This window comes from Aricia agestis, chromosome 3 (assembly GCF_905147365.1).
Source record: "Aricia agestis chromosome 3, ilAriAges1.1, whole genome shotgun sequence".
Taxonomy (NCBI): Eukaryota; Metazoa; Arthropoda; class Insecta; order Lepidoptera; family Lycaenidae; genus Aricia; species Aricia agestis.
This window is the reverse complement of record NC_056408.1, coordinates 16050391-16071301: the sequence shown is the minus strand read 5'-3', so window position 1 is coordinate 16071301 and position 20911 is coordinate 16050391. Positions and strand designations below refer to the sequence as shown.

General features: G+C 34.7%; 1 protein-coding gene across 1 annotated transcript; it reads right to left on the bottom strand.

Moving 5' to 3' along the window:
* Window positions 1-398: 398 nt before the first annotated feature.
* Window positions 399-20309, bottom strand: LOC121740241 (WD40 repeat-containing protein SMU1). Its single transcript, XM_042132880.1, has 10 exons — window positions 20142-20309; window positions 19991-20057; window positions 19585-19843; window positions 17489-17689; window positions 16002-16122; window positions 15627-15831; window positions 12064-12191; window positions 3312-3438; window positions 2675-2992; window positions 399-558 (listed from the first exon to the last, which is right to left on the bottom strand). The coding sequence occupies exons 1-10, from the start codon at window positions 20165-20167 to the stop codon at window positions 460-462; spliced, it is 1551 nt and encodes a 516-aa protein (XP_041988814.1). The 5' UTR covers window positions 20168-20309; the 3' UTR covers window positions 399-459.
* Window positions 20310-20911: the final 602 nt, after the last annotated feature.

The following is a 20911-nucleotide window of genomic DNA, read 5'->3' as shown; positions in this document are numbered from 1 at the left end:
TTCGGGAGAAGGCATCGTGATATATCAGGCGATATATCCGTTTGGTCCCACATTTTTAGTCTCACATAATTGGAAACTACTTACTACTATCGACGTTTCGCTGGCAAAGAGATCGATCATCGGAGTTCCGAATTTCTTAAACAGATTCTCTGTGCAATGAGGCAGTAAATGCCATTCCGGAAGATTCAGATGTCGTGATTAGTGATCTGCAGCAGGCCACATATTTTGCTATTTGGGTCTTAAATTCGAAAGGTTTTTTCAATTATTTTAAGATCAATTTAAGATCACTTGGGGAAACTATGCTAGGCCTGAGGGGCGCGATGTTCGATTTTGATTGCTCTTTGGTAGGTCTGAGGTCAAACCAAATCTATAAAAAAATCGTAAATAAAACAAGAAAATACAACTTACAAATATAATAATTTTATGACTACATTTGGTGGATCACACACTTGACGAGACTTAGGGTTTCCAAAGTTTGAGTAGACCGTCCTCGCCGTACGTCGCCAGCAGATTCTGATGAGGGTGGTGAGTCATGCCGATCACCGCTTTCTCGTGAATCTGTGAACAAATTAATTAAATCATAGTATTAAACGACAAACTAAAAAGAAGCATTATTTTTATGAATACGAACGAAGGAACGGACAGGACACTGGGCATGCGACTCAAGAAATTAGTTTTTAGGGTTCCGTACCCAAAGGGTAAAAATGGGACCTTATTACTAAGACTTCGATGTCTATCCGTCTGTCAGGCTGTATTTCAAGAACCGCTAAAGCTAGACATCTGAAATTTTCACAGATTGTATAAGTATATCTGTTGCCGCTATAACAACAAATACTAAGTAAAAATAAAATAAAGTTAATATTGAAGGTCCTATACATGAAACGTAATTTTTTTGACCTTTTTTGCTTGTAATCAATAATGGTAACAGTTATGCACTTGAAATTTTTACAAAATCCTTAATCATATTTGTACTTTAATAGTTAATAATAAAATTAAAATAAAGTAAATATTTAAGGGATCCCCTTAAATATTACATACAAAAAACACAATTTTTTGTCTACTTTCACTCTATTCCGGTACGGAACACTTCGTGCGCGAGTTCGCACTTGTGTTCTGTAATCTGTTCAATTCTGAAATGATTTAAAATTAAATATGACGTAATTACATAATTACTCGATTATTCGAATATGTTATGCAAGTAAATCTCCCACTTGCATAACATATTCGAATGTACCATCAAGGAAATTGATAGGCAGTTGACAAACCAACGTCATTTGGTCGGATCATGTCAAATTGTCATCACAATAATTATAGTTTGTGCGTTTTAAGATGATATGGGTGACAGTTTTCATATTCCTTGCTACGGGTTTATTTTACAAGAAAACAAAAAAAATCTAAATGTAATAAATAATATTCCATCTACAAAAACAAATGTTTTCTATTATTGTAAATGAATAAAAATGAAAAGTTGCTAAATGCTAACTTATTACTATAAAATTATTAATATTAACTGTGAAATAGGAGTATAAAATTATTGTTACGAAAACATTTGAAAAATGTCAGATGCATGAAACGTAACTTACTCGTATGTCAATAGAGATTGACTCTGTTGATTCGAAATCAAATCGATGAAAAAGGGCGGTCATCTTAAATCGCCAGCTCCATTGAAATGTCAGTACGAAATCGATAATTTCGATTGCAATTCCTTTACGAAGTGATTCGATATTTTTAAATTATGGATTAATTTTTGTTAGGTAACTTACCTAGTATTGTCAATTATAATGTGTCACGCATATCATCATAAAAGGCACTAACTATAACAGTGAATTGACATTGTCAATTCACTGTTAATTATTGTTATCTGTCGGCTGGGTTTGACGTAACGCGACCAAACTGTGTAGATCCCCCATCTGCCTAGGAATCAACTTATCTGATAGTACATCCCACTAATATTATAATGGTGAAAGTTTGGATGTATGTATGGATGTTTGTTATTCTTTCACGCAAAAACTACTGAATGGATTTTAATGAAACTTTACAACAATATAGTCTATAAGTACATCAGAATAACACATAAGCTACAATTTAAACCGACTTTCAAAATAGGGAGGTGTTATGTTCGTTTTTTAAGTTCAGCGATTACTTCGCCGTTTGAGAGAATAGGAAAACTTTTTGTAATTTCTTGGAAGATTATTCATGGATTAAGTTGCAATAAACGCCATATTGATGCATTCCATAATCTCATAATTATTTCTCCTCGAATATATTTTGTTAAAATTTATATTCACTCGCAGCACTCGTATGTGCCCCCAAACTTTCTGTCTCTTTGATAAAACTTGTAACGTATATTTAAACACCGGCTAGTTGACGCCATATTGTTAACAAAACGCACCTGGCGCCACAGTGGTGAGCGCTGAACTAATTATTCTATTAGACGGCGGCTTTTGAAGCAGCTGTGGTGTTAACGTTTTAGTCTTTTCTTTTTTATTAAAAAGCTAGACATGTGACTGAATGGCGTTGTTCAGTCAAAGGGCTAGCTGTCTTATTGAACGGCTATTTTAACCAGTAGGCTGCGACATATATAATAACTTCATATTGAAGGTTTACACAAGCGATAACCGCCGACAAATCCTTTGAACATAATGTCACCATTATAACTTCGAAAAGAACTCACGTTGATAGTCCGCTCCAGTTTGCCGCTGTTGGCGCAGAACGCGTACAACACTAGATCCTCGGCGGCGCAGTACACGAGGCGGCCGCGCGCGCCGAGCGCCGCGCACACCAGCGCCCCGCCCTCCGCCTCGCGCCGCCCACTCGAGAACGACCGCACGATCTGTCCAGCCATGTTCATGATGACCACGGTGTTGGTGCGATTACACACCACGAAGTGCTCAGGGTTCTTGGGGGTCAGAAGCAGGGAGTTGACCGGCGGCTCGCCGGACCCCAGCGGCTTTAGCGTCGCCGTACATTCACCCGTACGTACGGACCACACCTGTGATCATAAAGTGCTGTAGGCGAACTATGATTGAACACATGCTTCATTGATTTATTAATGCGAATAAAACTAAAGACGAGGTAAAATATAATTTAATAATGCAATATAATAATGTTGTTTTGCAGTTAACACATTTAACATATAGATATCTATAAATTCTATGGGTCTATGATGTGCAGTTCGGACGCGAAGTACTTAGAAATTGATATGTTTTTGAGTAAGAGTACTTAATGTGATGATTATTGATTCGCATTTGTTTGTCAGTCATTCAGCATGTTTATTGCATGTACTTACAACCCTGTAAATGTGATCGTACCTTGACGGTGCCGTCGGAGGAGGCGGAGAGCACGGCGTGTCCGTCCGGCGTGAACACCGCCTCGTTCACGAACGACGTGTGCCCGCGGAACTCCTTCAGCACCTTGCCTGACTTCAGACCGTGGATCCTGGGGGGAAAAAGTTCTTTACGTGAATTTTTGTGTATAATCAGGCCTGTCTCACTTCTATACAAACGGCGCGAAATCGCCGAGATATTTACCTACTATTCTGGAAAACAACCTAATTTCAACCTTAGCGTTTAGCGTTCATAGTACAATAACTGTCTGCCGTCCTGCTTCAATCTGCCAGGGCTGTCAAACGAGCGGCGCGGCCGCGGCGGCGGTGCGGCGGCCGGGCGGCGAGCGCGCGAGTCGCTCTGCCACAGAATACAAAAGTGGCACTTTTGTATTCTATTGAGACTAGTCCGGTGACCGGACGCTTGCGTTTATCATACCTAAACTCGGGAGTGAAACTTCTGTACCGTAAGGTACTAATTATATATTCTGTGGTATAATACTAGTGGTCTACCCCGGCTCCGCCCGTGGTACATAGTTACATAGCCTATAGCAATTAGGGACATATGAGCTATTCATTGGTGAAAGAACTTTTGAAATCGGTCCAGTAAGCAGAAGTTTCTGAGATTATCGTGTTCAAACAAACAAACTTTTCAGCTTCAAGCGTTTTTGTCACAATTACTACTGGCAACAGTCTAACACAATAAATTAATTTAGCTCTAGCGTAGTAGTCACTATTATTATTAACGTTTATTCCCGTGGTGCTTCCCCCTTCCAGTTCTTTGACTTTCGGTCACTGCAACCTTGTGCTGTCTCCCGCTTTATATGGGGAGGGAATCTGGAATTCTTCCTACTCCTCCTATTTTCTTCTGATTAATTTCGTTGCGGGTCCCAAGACAGCTTTAGCATGTCCCTCGGGCTCCCTGAGATCATATCAAAGGGTTTTCGTGGTTGGTCGCCGCAGCTATAGGCGCAGCGCAGACGACAGACTATCCATCACGCTGTAGTGTGCGGCTCACTTCCCTGCTATATAAGTTACAGTAATTAGTTATTAAGTCAGTAATTAAACATATTTCGCAGTGACAACTCTTTTAATCAGTCTCCCCTAAGCCACACATTGCATGGCGACCCTGCCAGTGCTGCCTTACGGCAGCGCTGCGCAGCGGATACAGGGGTTGTAAAAGTGAATAAAAAATGGACTTAAAATTTTATGAAACTAAATAAGACTATCTATAATATTATGTTAAAAGTGAAATTTATAGTGACTGGAAATTTGGACAATAATTATAGTGGTAAATATGTGGATAACAATAATTATAGTAGTAAAAATATGAACTAAAAACGGCCGTTAGTGAGTAAAAATAAAATAAAATTTAAGTAGGTTTAAAATAAATAAATAGTGTAGAGACTTAAAAAATAAATAAATACAAATCTGTTAAAAGTGCAAATAAAAACTCAGTGAAAAAAAAAATGAAAATGTTTAAATGAGAACTTTAACTAAAATAAAAGAGTTGCAAGAATAATATCTATTAAAAAAAACAATATTGCTGAAAAATCTAAATTTTGGAGTGGATATGTAAAGCAGGCAGCCGGGAGTTGATGGTGTCAGATGAGTGGAATATGCAGGCAGCCGGGAGATGTTGGAGTCGGATGAGAGGAAGGTAGAGCAGGCGCCCGGGAGATGTTCGTGTCGGAAGTGGATGGAGCCGGGAGAACAGAGAGACGAGGAAGAGAAATGCCATTCCAGCTGTTGTTTTATGTCAAAATTTTAATATATATAAATTATATGTCGTATTTGTAACTACAGCGGTATGTATAAGATTGGTAATTAGATATGTTACAAGTTTTCAAAATTTAAATTTTATTTTGATATAAAAATATTGCTAGTTCCCTATAGATAATAATAGAATTTGAGTAAAGTAACAAAACTCAGGTAATTGTTTAGTACCTAAAAGATACAAAATGCATTCTCAATTAAATAATATTTTGATTTTAAATATTTAAAAAAAAAAAACAATATAATTTCTAGAAATAAACAGTTTATTGATAATTAGTAGAAAGTCAGATTGCTCATGAAATAGTTAATAATAAGTTTTTGTGTTTATAGTGTTGCAGTTGGTAATATTTTCATAATATGTTTCATTATAAAAGCTGTCTTATTGGAATTTTCAAATAGTTGCAGTAATTAATATATTTAAGACATTTATCTATATTTACTACAATTTTTTTTGTAAGTATGCATATTAATTTTGCTTAAAGCATAATACCTAATTATTATCAAATTATTCAGAATCTTTTTGGATAAGGTTTTTAGAGACATAGCGCAATAAAAGTGTTTATGAATACCTTTACATGTTTAGTGTATTGAGAGTAAAAGTAATTTTAAATAATGGTATTATTCTGCAACTAGCAAAAATTTTGTAAGTATTTTTTTTTCTTTCGAAAATAACGATTTAATATTACATACATAATGAGATTAAATTAAAAGAAAATAATTTTAATTGAACAAGTATTCGGAAATAATTGTTTTTAATTTAGTTAATAGTTACTGTGCTGTTGTATAGAAAATGTTAACAATTTAAAACAGGGTGTTGACGATGAATTTTTATATAAGTATGGAATAAGTTTTGGTATAAGACGTAGTACAAAACGATTTTGGTTAATAAGTATGTTTACAGTATAATACTAAGTATGTGTGGCATGTCAAAAGTATTTGAAAAATAGCATATTGTGTAGAACAAAGGTAATTTTACTAAGTTGAAGGGTTTTTAATCTTGTTTTTGGAATAAAGGAATACATAGCAACTCATAACTAATCGAATATTATGCGCAGTTGGTTAAAACAGGTAGGTAACAGCTCAGGTAAGTTTCCACGGTATGCAACGCCTTTGCGGGAAAAGCGTCAAATGTCCGCGGTGCCAACTCAGCATTCGCGCAACGAAATGTAAGTAGATACTTTTCTAACCGACTTTACAAAAGGAGTAGCTTGTTTGTCCGGCTAAATATATTTTATTTATAGGGTTGTACCAAGTATAATGTTGTTTAAATGGTTTTAATCAACATTAATTCCTTAAAAAAAAAGGTATAGATTTCGTAGCACCAGGTTCTTTTATTTTAGATTCGATTCTTTTATTTTTTGATTTTAGAGATTTAAACTATTCACAAAATATTCCGTTTTAAATAAAAAAATTTTGTACCAAAATAGCTTTATTTTAAATCATTTTTAAATTATTCAATAGTTAACAATCTTGTCTTTTGTGCGTAATTTCTTATTTTTCAAATTTTAGTTAAAGTAGTCAAAGATTCAAAAAGGTCAGTAGTTATGTAAAATGTTAAATTTATTTTGTTTTTATTTGCAAAATGCAAAGATTTTTTTTTGTCACAGGAACCAAATTTAGGTTATAATAATATGTATTTAACTATTTACATTTACATCATAGTGTACAATATGGGTGGTCCAAAAGAGATCATCATATTTTGGTTTCGCATAACAATATCAAAACAATTCGTGCATCATATTTGGTACAAAGAAACGTGATGCAATGAGTTTATGCATCCAAATATATCATGTAAGCGCAGTCCATAATTATGTTTGAATATGATTCCAGTAATTTATTTCCAGAACTTTGTTGCAAAAATTACAATCATCATAATTAGCATGCATTCCAGGGCATACATTTTATAAAATTTTCAGAACTAATAGTTTAACAAGTATGTTTTTAAATAACATATCATATTATTATAAAATTAGTAAAAGAATAAAATTAACTTTCTGTAAGATACAACATTTAATTTTCTAAAATGAATTTTGTTTTTGGTCGCAGACAACGTTTGTATGGAAAAAAGGGCGGTGTGGAATCCTCTTAAGTGATAAAGATTATTATGTTATGATTTAAATAGAATGTTATGTTGCTATGTATTCCAACACAATTAGATTCAGTAAGAAGTGAGAAATAAATTATTATTAAAATTATTTTGAATTGGTTCCACGGTTACTTTGTAAATCTTAATGTAAAATTAAAGGTAAAATATAAGGGAAATAGTAGAGAAAGAGAAACAAAAATAGAAGATGTAGGTACTTAGATAACAATATGTTAAAAAAGTAAGTTACGGTATGTAAAATAAACATATTTATTTTTCTCATATACTTTGGTAAAGTTATGAAATAGAGACAAGGAGAAATAATTCTTGAAAATGTATTAAATTCTTTTTAACTACTTTAGTAGGTTGATTAGCTACATTTTCTAAGAAATTACACTGGATATGACATATTGACTTACACGGATTTACTTAAAAATATTTACGTTCATACGAGATATGACGTAATATTACTGTGAGAAAGGATTAGGAATGTGATATTTGGTTTGCAAAATAGCTAAAAGCTATTATTTAGGTAAAGAAATGGTTATTTTGAAGTAAGGAATAAGGGTTTTAGTGTTAAAGAAGGTATTTGATTGAAAAAGGATAGTTTTTAGGTCAATAGGGTTGCATCAGTGTTTAAAATGTTTAGTAGCTGTTGGCCTGATCACCCAATGGTTATGGATATTTTAAATATTGATTGCATAAAATTATGGAATGGGTATTTTTGATAGGCATAGGTATAGAATAGGTTTAAAAATGCCATAGAGCATTAGGTACAAAGTACTAGCTAAATGCTATGTATATTGAGAAAAAAAATGCTGAGAGCATTTTAATAAAATACGCAAGGGAATCCTTCATTCGATCATGGTGTAAACGAGTTTTCTCTGTGAGAATAGTTGGAGGTCATAAGTAGCCTTAAAAGAACCTTGGTATTAAATATGGTACAAAATGGTACAAAAATAAATGGTACTTAGAGCATGCTCGGCGGGAATAATCCTTCATTTAAGTAAAATGGTTGGAGACATTTTTTTTTTGGTGGTTAGTCTTAAAAAAGGTCCCGTTTAATGGTGTATAAATAAAATATATTGTACCAAATAAAAGTGCGCACATGAAGTATATTAAAAATAAATAAATATGTACCATTAAAATATATAAAAGTCGACTATAAATAAAAATATTATTAAGTATAAAAATAAAATGTACCAGTAATGTTACGAAAATAATATAAATAAATGAATAGGCATGCATGCATAAAATGACAAAAATAATTAAGAGTTAAAGGAAAAGGTATACCTAAATATGAAATGACAATTTAAAATGTAAGTGACTGGCCAGTCCACTAATCAAGGGTAGGTATTAGTAAAATATTGTTATAGTAAAAGACAATTATTATTTTGTATAAGACGAATGACTATAAAATGAATAGGTCACAAGGTGAAATAGATACCTACTGAAAATGAATTTAAAATGGAATTAATAATTATATTACATTATTACATATAAAATATTGAAAGATTAAACATTATGATTATTAATTTAAATATGAAGGTTTCGTATATATAATATTTTATGAGTACTATAGTGAATATTTGACAATGAATTGAATAAAGATTGTATTTTTGTAATTAAAGAGGTTTTATAAAAGTTCATTAGTTAATGAGTAATGGAGATATTATAGAGTTTATATTTTAAAAAGTGTAAAAAAATAAGCAAAGTAACCATGTGAAAAAATATTAAGTATTTAAATAGTGAGAAAATGTTTAAATTAATTATTATTGAATATTTTTGTGTATTTAAAAATTACATCGTCAACCACCCATCTCTGAAGATAAAAAAAATTGTATGTAATTACAATTAAATATGTCTTTGATAAACAGATTATAATTATAGAGTACCTATACAGATTTGTATTTATTGTAATAAAGAACTAAGAATAAAAAAAACTAAATAAGTAAGTTGTTTAGGTATTAAGAGTTTAATTTTAGTTTATTATTTTATTGATATTGTAATTATTACAAAATTATTTTTGTTGCTTAATTAAAAAAAATGTATTAAATTTTTATTTTTTTCAAAAAAACGGGGGAGGTGTAGTGTGCGGCTCACTTCCCTGCTATATAAGTTACAGTAATTAGTTATTAAGTCAGTAATTAAACATATTTCGCAGTGACAACTCTTTTAATCAGTCTCCCCTAAGCCACACATTGCAACGCACTTTTTAGTCCGTGGAAATAGAACCTATGCAATTATATGCAGTATAAGTAGTAACGCACACGTCTGCGCTGCGCGTCGTGTGTGGTCTGCGCTGCGCGTCGTGTGTGGTCTGCGCTGCGCGTCGTGTGCGGTCTGCGCTGCGCGTCGCACACTGGTCTCAAAGTAAAATAAATGGTACATTAAGAATTTTTGGATCGAAGGTCATCGGATCAGGTTGATTTTTTTTTTTTGTAGACAGCTGATGCAATTACAAGCAACTTTTATAGATGTCGTTTTTTTTCAAATATATCGTATCTACAGAGGTAAAAAATAATTAATTATTTTTTGTATAGGCGAAATCATAATTTTGTCATTTTATTCCAAGACTCAAACGTATTCAAAATAAATCATAGCACAGGTAATAGAGGGACTCTTGTCGTACATTATTGTCATAGACACTCAACTGCGATTTTTGCGCCTTTTAGAGCTACAGGCACTTTATTTTTTTTTTTTTGGTCAGCGGATGAAGCTGATTTTTTTAGCACCTGATGCAATTACAAGTAACTTTTATATATGTTGTTTTTTTCAAATATGCCTTGTCTACAGAGAAAAAAAATAAGAATTATTTTTTGTATGGACGATACAATGAATAAGGAAACAGATGGAAGCGACATAACTACAAAAAAGTGTGGCCGGCGCCATATTGCCAAGAACTAAACATGGCGGCCTATAGTGATGGGACACTCGGTTGATATTTGTCGAGGATATTCATAAGTAAGATGTTATGGTTAAAATCTTTTAAATAAATATATTTTTTAAATTCGATAAAAAAGTACGTCACTAAACGTCAAATCTACTAATTTCTATGTTGATTAAATATCGAAAATCAAGCCATGTTATATTCTATAATCTATTCTATCACAAATCTTATTGACTGTCTAATTATTAACTAAATTAGTACATACGAAATCAAGCCATCGGTAAAATAACAAAAAAATTAGTAATAATATAAACGTACCGTACGTACGTACGTAAAGACAATTTTTTTTTAAATTTCTTCACTTTTTTGACGGACTATAAATTAATTTAAAAAAAAGCAAATTGGACGAAAAATTTGATCGATATATCGATATTTTCTAGATAATATATCAAGACCGATATTAATATTTTTTCAAATATCGATGTATCGATATATCGATATTTTCTTTCAATTTCGACATCCCTATATTACGACACTTTGACAGTTTATGTACCTCGGAGAACCGGAACATAAAATGGCGGACCGGCCACGGTATTTTGATTTGGTAGAGACCATTATGCCGCGTCCATTTATAAAAGTCAATGTGACGAAATCATAATTTTGTCATTTTATTCCAAGATTCAAAGATATTCAAAATAAATCAAGCACAGCTTATAGAGGGACTCTTGTCGTACATTTTTGTTATAGACACTCAACTGCGATTTTTGTAAGTAAGTCCGCTGACCAAAAAAAAAAGAAAGTGCCTGTAGCTCTAAAAGGCGCAAAAATCGCAGTTGAGTGTCTATAACAAAAATGTACGACAAGAGTCCCTCTATAAGCTGCGCTATGATTTATGTTGAACACGTTTGAATCTTGGAAGAAAATGACAAAATTATGATTTTATCTATACAAAAAATAATTCATTTTTTTTTCTCTGTAGATAAGGCATATTTGAATAAAAACAACATCTATAAAAGTTGCTTGTAATTGCATTAGATGCTACAAAAATAATCAGCTTCATCCGCTGACGAAAAAAAATAAATAAAGTGCCTGTAGCTCTAAAAGGCGCAAAAATCGCAGTTGAGTGTCTATGACAAAAATGTACGACAAGAGTCCCTCTATAACCTGTGCTATGATTTTTTTTGAATACGTTTGAATCTTGGAAGAAAATGACAAAATTATGATTTTGTCTATACAAAAATAATTCATATTTTTTTTCTCTGTAGATAAGGCATATTTGAAAAAATCAACATCTATAAAAGTTGCTTGTAATTGCATCAGATGCTAAAAAAAAATCAGCTTCATCCGCTGACCAAAAAAAAAATAAAGTTCCTGTAGCTCTAAAAGACGCAAAAATCGCAGTTGAGTGTCTATGACAAAAATGTACGACAAGAGTCCCTCTATAACCTGTGCTATGATTTATTTTGAATACGTTTGAATCTTGGAATAAAATGACAAAATTATAATTTCGTCCATACAAAAAATAATTAATTATTTTTTATCTCTGTAGATACGGCATATTTGAAAAAAACGACATCTATAAAAGTGACTTGTAATTGCATCAGCTGTGTACAAAAAAAAATCAGCCTGATCCGTTGACCTTCGATCCAAAAATTTTTAATGTCCCATTTATTTTACTTTGGGATCAGTGTGCGTCGTGTGTGGTCTGCGCTGCGCCATATTATGAAGCATATAAAACGTAGTGATTATATTCTCTTTGGTAGCATACAGTTATTGCGTTTCGACGACGACGCTACAAAATAAGTATATTGGCATTTTAAGAATTATTATCCTCGAAGTATTCTATTATTGGCATTAAAAAAAATATCAAGAAGCAATAAAGGGATAACTGTCAAGTGTCAACGATGGGGTAGTTTATCCTAGATGGGAAATTCCCAGATATTTTATTCATTACGGCTACCTCTATGCCAGAGCAATGTGCCCTCTAACCTGATAGTGCGGTCGAAGGAGGCGGACAGTATCTGCGTGTTGTCTCTCGTGAACTGCAGGCACGTCACGCCCTTCGCGTGCGCGCGGTCCAACTTGCGCTGCACCTGGCCCGTCGATACCTTCCACACCTACAATGTGTACAATACCCAATTACCCATGTAATAATGTACCGCAGGGGTATTGTGGGACTTACATTGGTGATTATTGAATAAGTTCAGAGTACGCACGTACTCACAAGTCACAACTCACATACGCAAATATAAATGTAAAGTTTTGTGTAAAAATCCACTTTATTTTTCGTGTGTTACGTAAGGTGACGATTTGTGTCGTTGTAGTATTCTGCAGCACAGCACTTCTCTGCCTATTATATATAATATAAATATATAACGGCGGGCGCGATTAATTTGTCTATTGGCAACTTATTTTGAGATAAGTTTCATAATGTATTTTAACGTTGTTAGTGGCGGCCGAAAAGGAAGATCTTCCGACCGAGCGAGATAGCATGCTCGGTCAGGCCGAAGCCCACTGACGTCATTTCAGACGTTGTATATATCTTGCCGTTCTCCGAAACTTCGATAGCGCGATGCAGGAATGTTAGGCGAATTGTGGGTACCGCCACATCACTCCCCCCCGATGACCTGTGGTGTTCTTCGATGCGCTTGTGTTGTCAGGTGTGGGCCGAAGCTACGCGTGCAATGACCAGGAGAGGGACCCCGTGCTCTGCTTGTTGACCGGTCGTTGTAGCCTATGGCTGCCCCGTTCAAGCCAGACTGGGTTCGACCGGCGCGGACGCCCAACGCGGCTTATGGTCGAGGCGACCCGGTTATGCTTGATGTCTGCTGACGTGGTGCGGATGGGCGGGGAGTGTTGATGATGATTGATGTCCAGAAGGATGCGTGTTCTTGTCGGTGGTCACCAATTTAACGTTGTTAGTGGCGGCCGAAAAGGAAGATCTTCCGACCGAGCGAGATAATGCTATCTCGCTCGGTCGGAAGATCTTCCTTTTCGGCTCGGTCAGGCCGAAGCCCACTGACGTCATTTCAGACGTTGTATCTTGCCGTTCTCCGAAACTTCGATAGCGCGATGCAGGAATGTTAGGCAAATTGTGGGTACCGCCACAGTATGTTATCTGTTGGAGCGGCCAGTACCGGATGGGGTTTTGAGTGACGCTGTCTATCTGACGATGGACATTTTGATAGGTGACAACCGTAATCTGGAAAATGCCCAGATTTAAAAATGTCGGGATGTACGGTGGATGCTCCCAAACCCATCGGCTCCAAATCTGATGATATCTGGTTAATCACAGCTTTATTTCATCACCTAATGTACGCCCACAATCATGGAGGATGAATGCAATATTATTCCACAGTCATTGAATCAGTTTATATACCGCTCGACGATCCGATATATATATATATATATATATATATATACTAGCTGTTGCCCGCGACTTCGTCCGCGTGGACTTCAGTTTATAGCGCGCGATGTCAACAAAATTTGTGTCAAAAGCTTTTATAAAAAAAAACCCTGGTACCCCTTAAATCAAAACAGCTGTGCAGTGTGCACATAATATTTCATTTTTTTTAAATTAAACTTTATATATTATGCCATTTTTTTTTTTTTTTATATTTTAAAGCTTATTTAGCCCCCTTAACTTTACCCATAAACTATTTATCATTGATAGGTTTAAGGTTACGTCACTGTATAATGTATATTATAATATTAAGTACTGACTTATTAAATAACGTAGAAAAGAAATAACAATCGAAAAAAAATCGGGACTCGAAGGTATGATGATACCACCTCTTATAGAAAGATGTTAGTCAAGCGTTAGCGCGATGTAAAAGACGCACGGCGCCATCTAGTATGAATTTTTGGAACTAACTTAATTTGAAAAAATTTTCGTATTTTCACCCCCTTACAACCTTTTTTTCCAGTAAAAAAGTAGCCTATGTCCTTTCTCAGGCTTTAGACTATCTGTATACAAAATTTCATTACAATCGGTTCGGTAGTTTTGGCGTGAAAGCGAGACAGACAGACAGACAGACAGACAGAGATACTTTCGCATTTATAATATTAAGTATAGATTATTAAATCTGGTAAGTACTAATACCTGCTGATAAGTAGTTTGGCATGGTTTGTACCAGCGCAACGTTACTATTGCATATTTTTAGATTAAAAAGTAGTTATTGTAAGATAATAATAATTGTAGTAGTCAGACATACGATATCGCGGACTTTTACGTTGATATTAATGTCCTCTATAAGACTATAGTACATCACTTTGCGATAAGTAAGTATAGTCTATAATTTATAAAGCATAAGCAAGAAGGAATATTTTGGTAGATTTTTCACACAATTATTAACACTTAATACGGTACCCTTTTTTCTCTCATTAAATATAGCCTATATTCAGCAGAGATAGTGTGGATTAAAAAATATGCATTAATACTTCCATCGTGCATCGGCATCGTGGGTATCGCAGACACAATAGATCTTCAATTGTTATGCTGGCAGCCGGCTGCTGCTATTGGAGATTTATAGTTAAAGAAATTAATTAATTATAATAGCAATCAAAAATAATAGTCATTCAAAACTTATTTTAAAAAGTTCTAAAAATATTACTTTCGTAGTCATAACTTTTAAAGCTTTTTTGAAATTAGGATTATAATAATGAAGCACGATAGTCTATATCAAATCAATAAAGCAGCACCCGGCTGTCGCATAACTATTGAAAATCTATTGTGTCTGCGATTCCCACGATCGAGGTAATATTTACGTGGACTCTCCGGGCGAGTCTGTGGCACTGATAATTAAATCTCTCCCCTACCGCACGCACACCCGCGCATCGCGCCTTGACACCCAATTCGCAACGTGCAGCAGAAATCGTAATATTTTAATTTCGCCATAACATTAAAACCAAACGTCCAATTTTAATCATTCAAAGACCAAATATTATCTACATTAACTGTACTTAGTGATGAAATAATTTATTTTGATAAGGGTCAATAGCATGATTTAAATAAACGCATTTAAATATAGTCCAAAAAAAATTCTAGATTTTTTAATAAAAAAATGGTTATTGTGCCTTACTCAACATAGATAGGTATAGTGTGTCGCGGACTTTTTTGTAGATATTTAAAAGATCTATAATTACTTAGAACATTTTATGCCTCTATCTTTTATAGTTTAGGCAGCGTACGCAAAATAAGTAACTTTTCTGGTTGATTTTTTAAACCTTGCGTCCGAAAATCCCAAATATCTTACGGAACCTTATATTTTTCCAAAATAAAAATTAGCCTATGTTCAGCAGAAATAATGCAGGATTCCAATGGTAAAAGAATTTTTCAAATCGGTCCAGTAGTTTCGGAGCCTATTCGACTCAAACAAACAAACAAACAAAAAATCAAATCTTTCCTCTTTATAATAGTAGTGTAGATGTGTAACGATAATATATAAAAATATAATAATATATAACGATATTCCGCTGTGTACAACAATAAAGGTCTGATTATATCTATTACGACAAGCAACTCTATTATTACGAGCTCAAGATAAAATTACCTTAATTTTTCCATCGTTAGATCCCGCAGCGAGTGTATCGCTGTCCCTGGCGAAGGCCAGACTAAGCACGGCCTCTTCCATACTCATGTACTCCTCGTGCGCCTGGTACCGCAGATCTTTGCGGATCTTGCCCGTCGTGAAGTTCCACACCTCCACCAGTCCGTCCACAGAACCCGTCACTAGATACTGTCCGTCGGGCGAAAACCTAGAAGCAGAATATAAGCTTAAAAACTATTTAGTAGCAAACAATGCAGTAGGTTTAAATAAGTCACATAATATTAAATCAGGAAAACTATATAAATCATAGGTTCTTTTTAAATTTAAAAGAAAAATAATTGTATCATTTTCAATGTATAAAAACTCATGGTTTCTTACTTGGCACATTCCACATGCGACTTCTGACCAAACTTAATAATTTTGGACAGCTGTGTAGGGCACTGGTCATCTTCTTCATCCCTTATAGCAGCTTTACCACGGAAAAGATCGATTGTTGTACCTGTAAGTGGGAACAGAATTATGGCAATGCACATAACTGGACATTAACTCGTTAATCCGTTAATCGTTAATTAACAAAGTTAGCATTTTGATTAACGGATTAACTTTTAAGTTAACTTTTAAAAATATTAACGGACTCGTTAACTTCCGTTAATATGCAGAAGTCCGGCCTTAATCCAATTAATCCAATGCCTACTATTTACCGCACGGTGCCGCGGCGCGGTACGAAAACAGTTTCAGACAGTTAGTATGAAACGTCAAGTGCCGGGCGGGCGGGCAGCGCGGCGCCGCGGCACGGCAGCAGCGAAACAAAAACAATACTAGATACAATTTCAGGCGCATGCGAGTGACAAGAGATTTGTTTCGTTTTATCATTTCATTACTCAGAGTCGGTGCTTATAAAGAGAGTGATTTGTTTATTATTATTATAAATCATTTGCATGTTGATAAAGAAGAGTGCTTAACGAAGTTAACTATTTGATTAACGGTGCCTAGCTATGTCAATGCACTATCATAAACATAATATTAAAAAATGATAATTCAATAGTTTAATTTTTGTTAATTGAAATTTAAAATAAATTGTAAATCTGTGGACTTGATCCTGTTTGTAACATGAACATACAACAAGACTCATGGTCTTACTTGATAAATAAATAAATAGAGATAAAGTTTAGAGATCTTTCCCTGGGACCTGATTCATAATGTTTAATTGAACTTGGCTTCTTTAACTTTCTTAACAGCCAACCAACAATAGCTTTGACTAATAACTGCATTAAAATATGTTTTCGAATCCAAGTCAAACAAGAATTGTGAGTAATGCTACTGAAATCCATACTAATATTATAAATGTGAAAGTCTGTCTGTCTGTCTGTTGCCTCTTCACGCCCAAGCCGCTGAACCGATTTTGCTGAAATTTGGTATGGAGATACTTCGAGTCCCAGTAGCCCTAGCACGGTTATCAGTAGAAATGCGAAAGTATGGACAAACTGTGGAGATAAACTTAAGGTAGCGTTCCGATCTTTTTTTGTTCCCAAAAATTCAATTAATATGCCACTTTTCTACAGACTATAATCCTAAAAATTCAAATAACATCCTACTCTATGACATATACTATAGTCTGTCATAAAGTGGCATTTTAATTGAATTTTTGTCGGTTGCGATTGGCCGCGGTAAAGATCGGAACAGCACCTTAAGTTTATGTCCACAGTTTGTTTATACTTTCGCATTTCTACTGGTGGCCGTGCTAGGGCTACAGGAAAGGACATAGGATACTTTTTATCCCAAAAAATGAAAGGTTCCCACGCGATAAATGTCTATAATCTAGTCATATATCCAATATAATCTAGTCATAAAATAAAGTTAAATACCAGGTGGCAGGAGCCCCTGATGCTGCTGCCACTTGAGCGCCTGCCCCAGCAGCGCGAGCAGACGGGAGGAGGGCACGACGGACACCTCCCCCGCGAGCGCCGCAGCCAGCGCAGCCCGCCGCCACTCCTTGCCGCCGCCGCCGCCGCGCGCGCCACCGTACGCCTCACGAGGATCGAAGTATGAACGGGCCAGCATATTCTCTGCGTATGTTATAAATTACAATCGTAATAGAATGTTAGACATAATTTATTCTTCACAGTAATAATATACACTTTTCATGCACCTATTCAAATTTTTTAATTTTTTTTATTACAATTTTAATGTTTTACACGACTGGTTTCGACAAAATTATCATCAGCACCCGTAGCATCGCTACGGTAGAAATACGAAAGTATAGACAAACAGCGGAGATAAACTGGAGGTGCCGCTCCGATCTTTGCAGCGGCTAGCCGCGATCGACAAAAATTCAATTAAAATGCCACTTTATGACATAGACTGTTAGTCTACGTCATAAAGTAGGATTTTATTTGAATTTTTAGGACTATAGTCTATGTCATAGTCCAGCCGCGGTAAAGATCGAAGCGGCGCCTTCAGTTTATCTCCGCTGTTTGTCTTTACTCTATACTTTCATATTTCTACTGTAGCCATGCAACGGGTGCAGGTGTCATAATATATAATTTATTAGCGACCCCCCCGGCTTCGCATCGGGTATAAAATATAATAGCCACTGAAAAAATTATTAAAATCGATTCAGCAGTTTTGACTTGTATTCATTATTACTACATGTGGCCCGCATTGGTCGGTGCCGCCGCAAAAGCTACTTCCCGCAATTTTTTAATCTGTAATATCTTCGAAAATATTCATGCTGTAAAGGGCCATATAGATCTACATTAAATCTATAATGTATTAAGTTATTTAATTGGATAAGGATTAATGCTGTATCTATGAAAATTGCTTTGAAAATTAGCCATTATTTGTCGTAAAAGGAAAAAGTCAAAAAAATGTTATTGTGGGATATCCATAAAAGATAGACATATACCATCACGGAGTTTTCTGTAGACCTTTTCAATGTGTACAATACTTGGTACATTATTTTGATAAATCTCGTAGGGTTCAGCCTGCATTTGCAATGTAAGCGGAAAAAAAAAAAATTTACGACATCACATTAGAAACCCCAACAATAACAGTATTTCTCCACTATTTAATGAATGTTATTATACCTATAATTTCTTGAATTAAATTCTTGAATCACTCTATCTATTAAAGAAAACCGCATCAAAATCCGTTGCGTAGTTTTAAAGATTAAATGGAACAAAGGGAATACATGAGGGAAAAAAAGCGACTTTGTTTTATAATATGTATCTAAGATTCTTTGCTAGCCCTTTTATAAAAATTAACACAGGAAACACCTATACAAGCCCTGTTTGTCTCTGTCTGGTAATTTGGAAAAGTTACATGTTAGACAATGTAAATAGACCTTGAAAAGTTATAGGGCATATTATTGTGCTGTATAAATAAAAATATTTTTTGGGTGTGTGTACATACACACACACAAAAAATATTTTTAGCAGGCGGATTGTATAATCCGCCGTTTTACATTACGGCTAGCTGTTTTAAAAAACAGGGCCGTTTTGTAATGCGGCAATTTATTGATTAGCCGGATTGAAGGCAGCTGAATGAAAAATCGCCGGAATGTATTCGGCGCCATGTATATTGTATGAAAAAATGTCATTTTTAGGGTTCCATAGCCAAATGGCAAAAAACAGAACCCTTATAGATTTGTCATGTCTGTCTGTCCGTATGTCACAGCCACTTTTCTCCGAAACTTATAGCTATACTATTGAAACTTGGTAAAGCTTGGCCGGTTTTTGTTTGTTTAGACTTTAGTGTGAGTGTTGTTATAGAACACCTTTGTAATAAGCTGTGTGCGGTTAGCTTTCCACTGTGTCTGAACTGAACTTGGTTAGAAAAGAATATTAATAATACTCTAAATTTCAAGTACCAAGAAAATTAATCAGTGGTATTGGAAATGCACTGTTAAATATTAATTGAATTGCTTGCAAAATAGAAAATGCTCTTTGCAAGCCATACTAACCAAGATGCATATATCTATCAGTCTCCTGCTGTTTCATGAGCAGGCATGGTTGAGTCTGTCGTAGAAGTGTACGGGCAGCTCCTAGCTCTCTTAACTCAATCAGCTCAAGCACCACTTGTTCATACAAGTCCATCAACTTTTTGTCAGGTAGTTTTAAGGACGCCACCGCCTTCAACACAGTATCCCAGTGTCCATTGTTTATGTCAGCACAAAATCCGTCAACACTGTCTACTGTGTTCAGTGATACTCCAGTTTCCTCCTGAAATATTTTTTCAACAAATAATATGAGTGAAAGGAGATTCTTAATAATATAACCAGTAATAATTTTTTTTTATTGCAAATTATATTCAGGGCAAATAATAAAAGCTGCCGGATTATGTGGAACAATTATTATTATTAACCATACCTGCAACGTTTGTAGAGTTTTCGTCAAGTTTGATTCTTTTAAATATTGTTGTATGAGACGTATGACACTAAAACAGATACAAATGTTTACAAAAGGTAATTAACTAATAGAACATATTGTTATAAACAAAATATTCCAAAAATTTACTTACTCAGCAGACTCGATTTCGATAGACATTGTGTAAGCGTAAAGTATAATTTATTGTAATAAAAATGTACTATATGATTAACTCTTCTATCTTTAGTATTTATTTAAATAAGATACATTCTATAATTTATTGCAATATATGCGAATAAAATAAAATTCGCTGAAAACCAAACAATTCACGCTTGTAAAGCTTGTTATGACATTTGACTTTGACATATAACCCAAAACCACTAAAAACCATAGTTTTTTTTGAATTCGTCCCGGTCGGGACAGGCAAAGGGAAAACCATAGAGTTTTTTTTTTAATTCATCCCGGTCGGGACAGGCAAAGGGAGCGTTGCCCATACAGCCAAAAACCATAGAGTACCTATAGACGTGCCAACTGCCATAGTTATTTTTTTCTTATTATGGCACTTCGGCTATATATTTTTTTATTTATTTATATCAGGCTACATAGGCCCATACAATATATTATACCTTATTGACTAACATATAAATTATATACACATTCCCCCTTACTAATAAACGCTGTATAAGCTTTGAATAGTTATACAGTGTTTTGTCTTCTTCAATCCAATTAAAAATGTCACTTGTGTGACAGAAACAAAACACTGTATAACTATTCAAAGCTTATACAACGTTTATTAGTAAGGGGGTTAATAACTACACTATAACACGATGTTATCGGCGACGTGACGCGCGCTTCATTCCGGAGTCTTCCCCGGAACCTTCGGTAAACCACATCAGTCGGCCAGAATTCCTCCGCTTCAAAGGT

Excerpts from the sequence above, each read along its gene's own strand:
- LOC121740241 (XM_042132880.1), bottom strand. The coding sequence starts at position 20,167 with ATGTCTATCGAAATCGAGTCTGCTGA. Across the intron at positions 20,058-20,141 it reads ATCGAAATCGAGTCTGCTGA|TGTCATACGTCTCATACAAC; the intron begins GTAAGTAAATTT and ends TATCTGTTTTAG. Across the intron at positions 559-2,674 it reads AACTGGAGCGGACTATCAAC|ATTCACGAGAAAGCGGTGAT; the intron begins GTGAGTTCTTTT and ends ATTTGTTCACAG.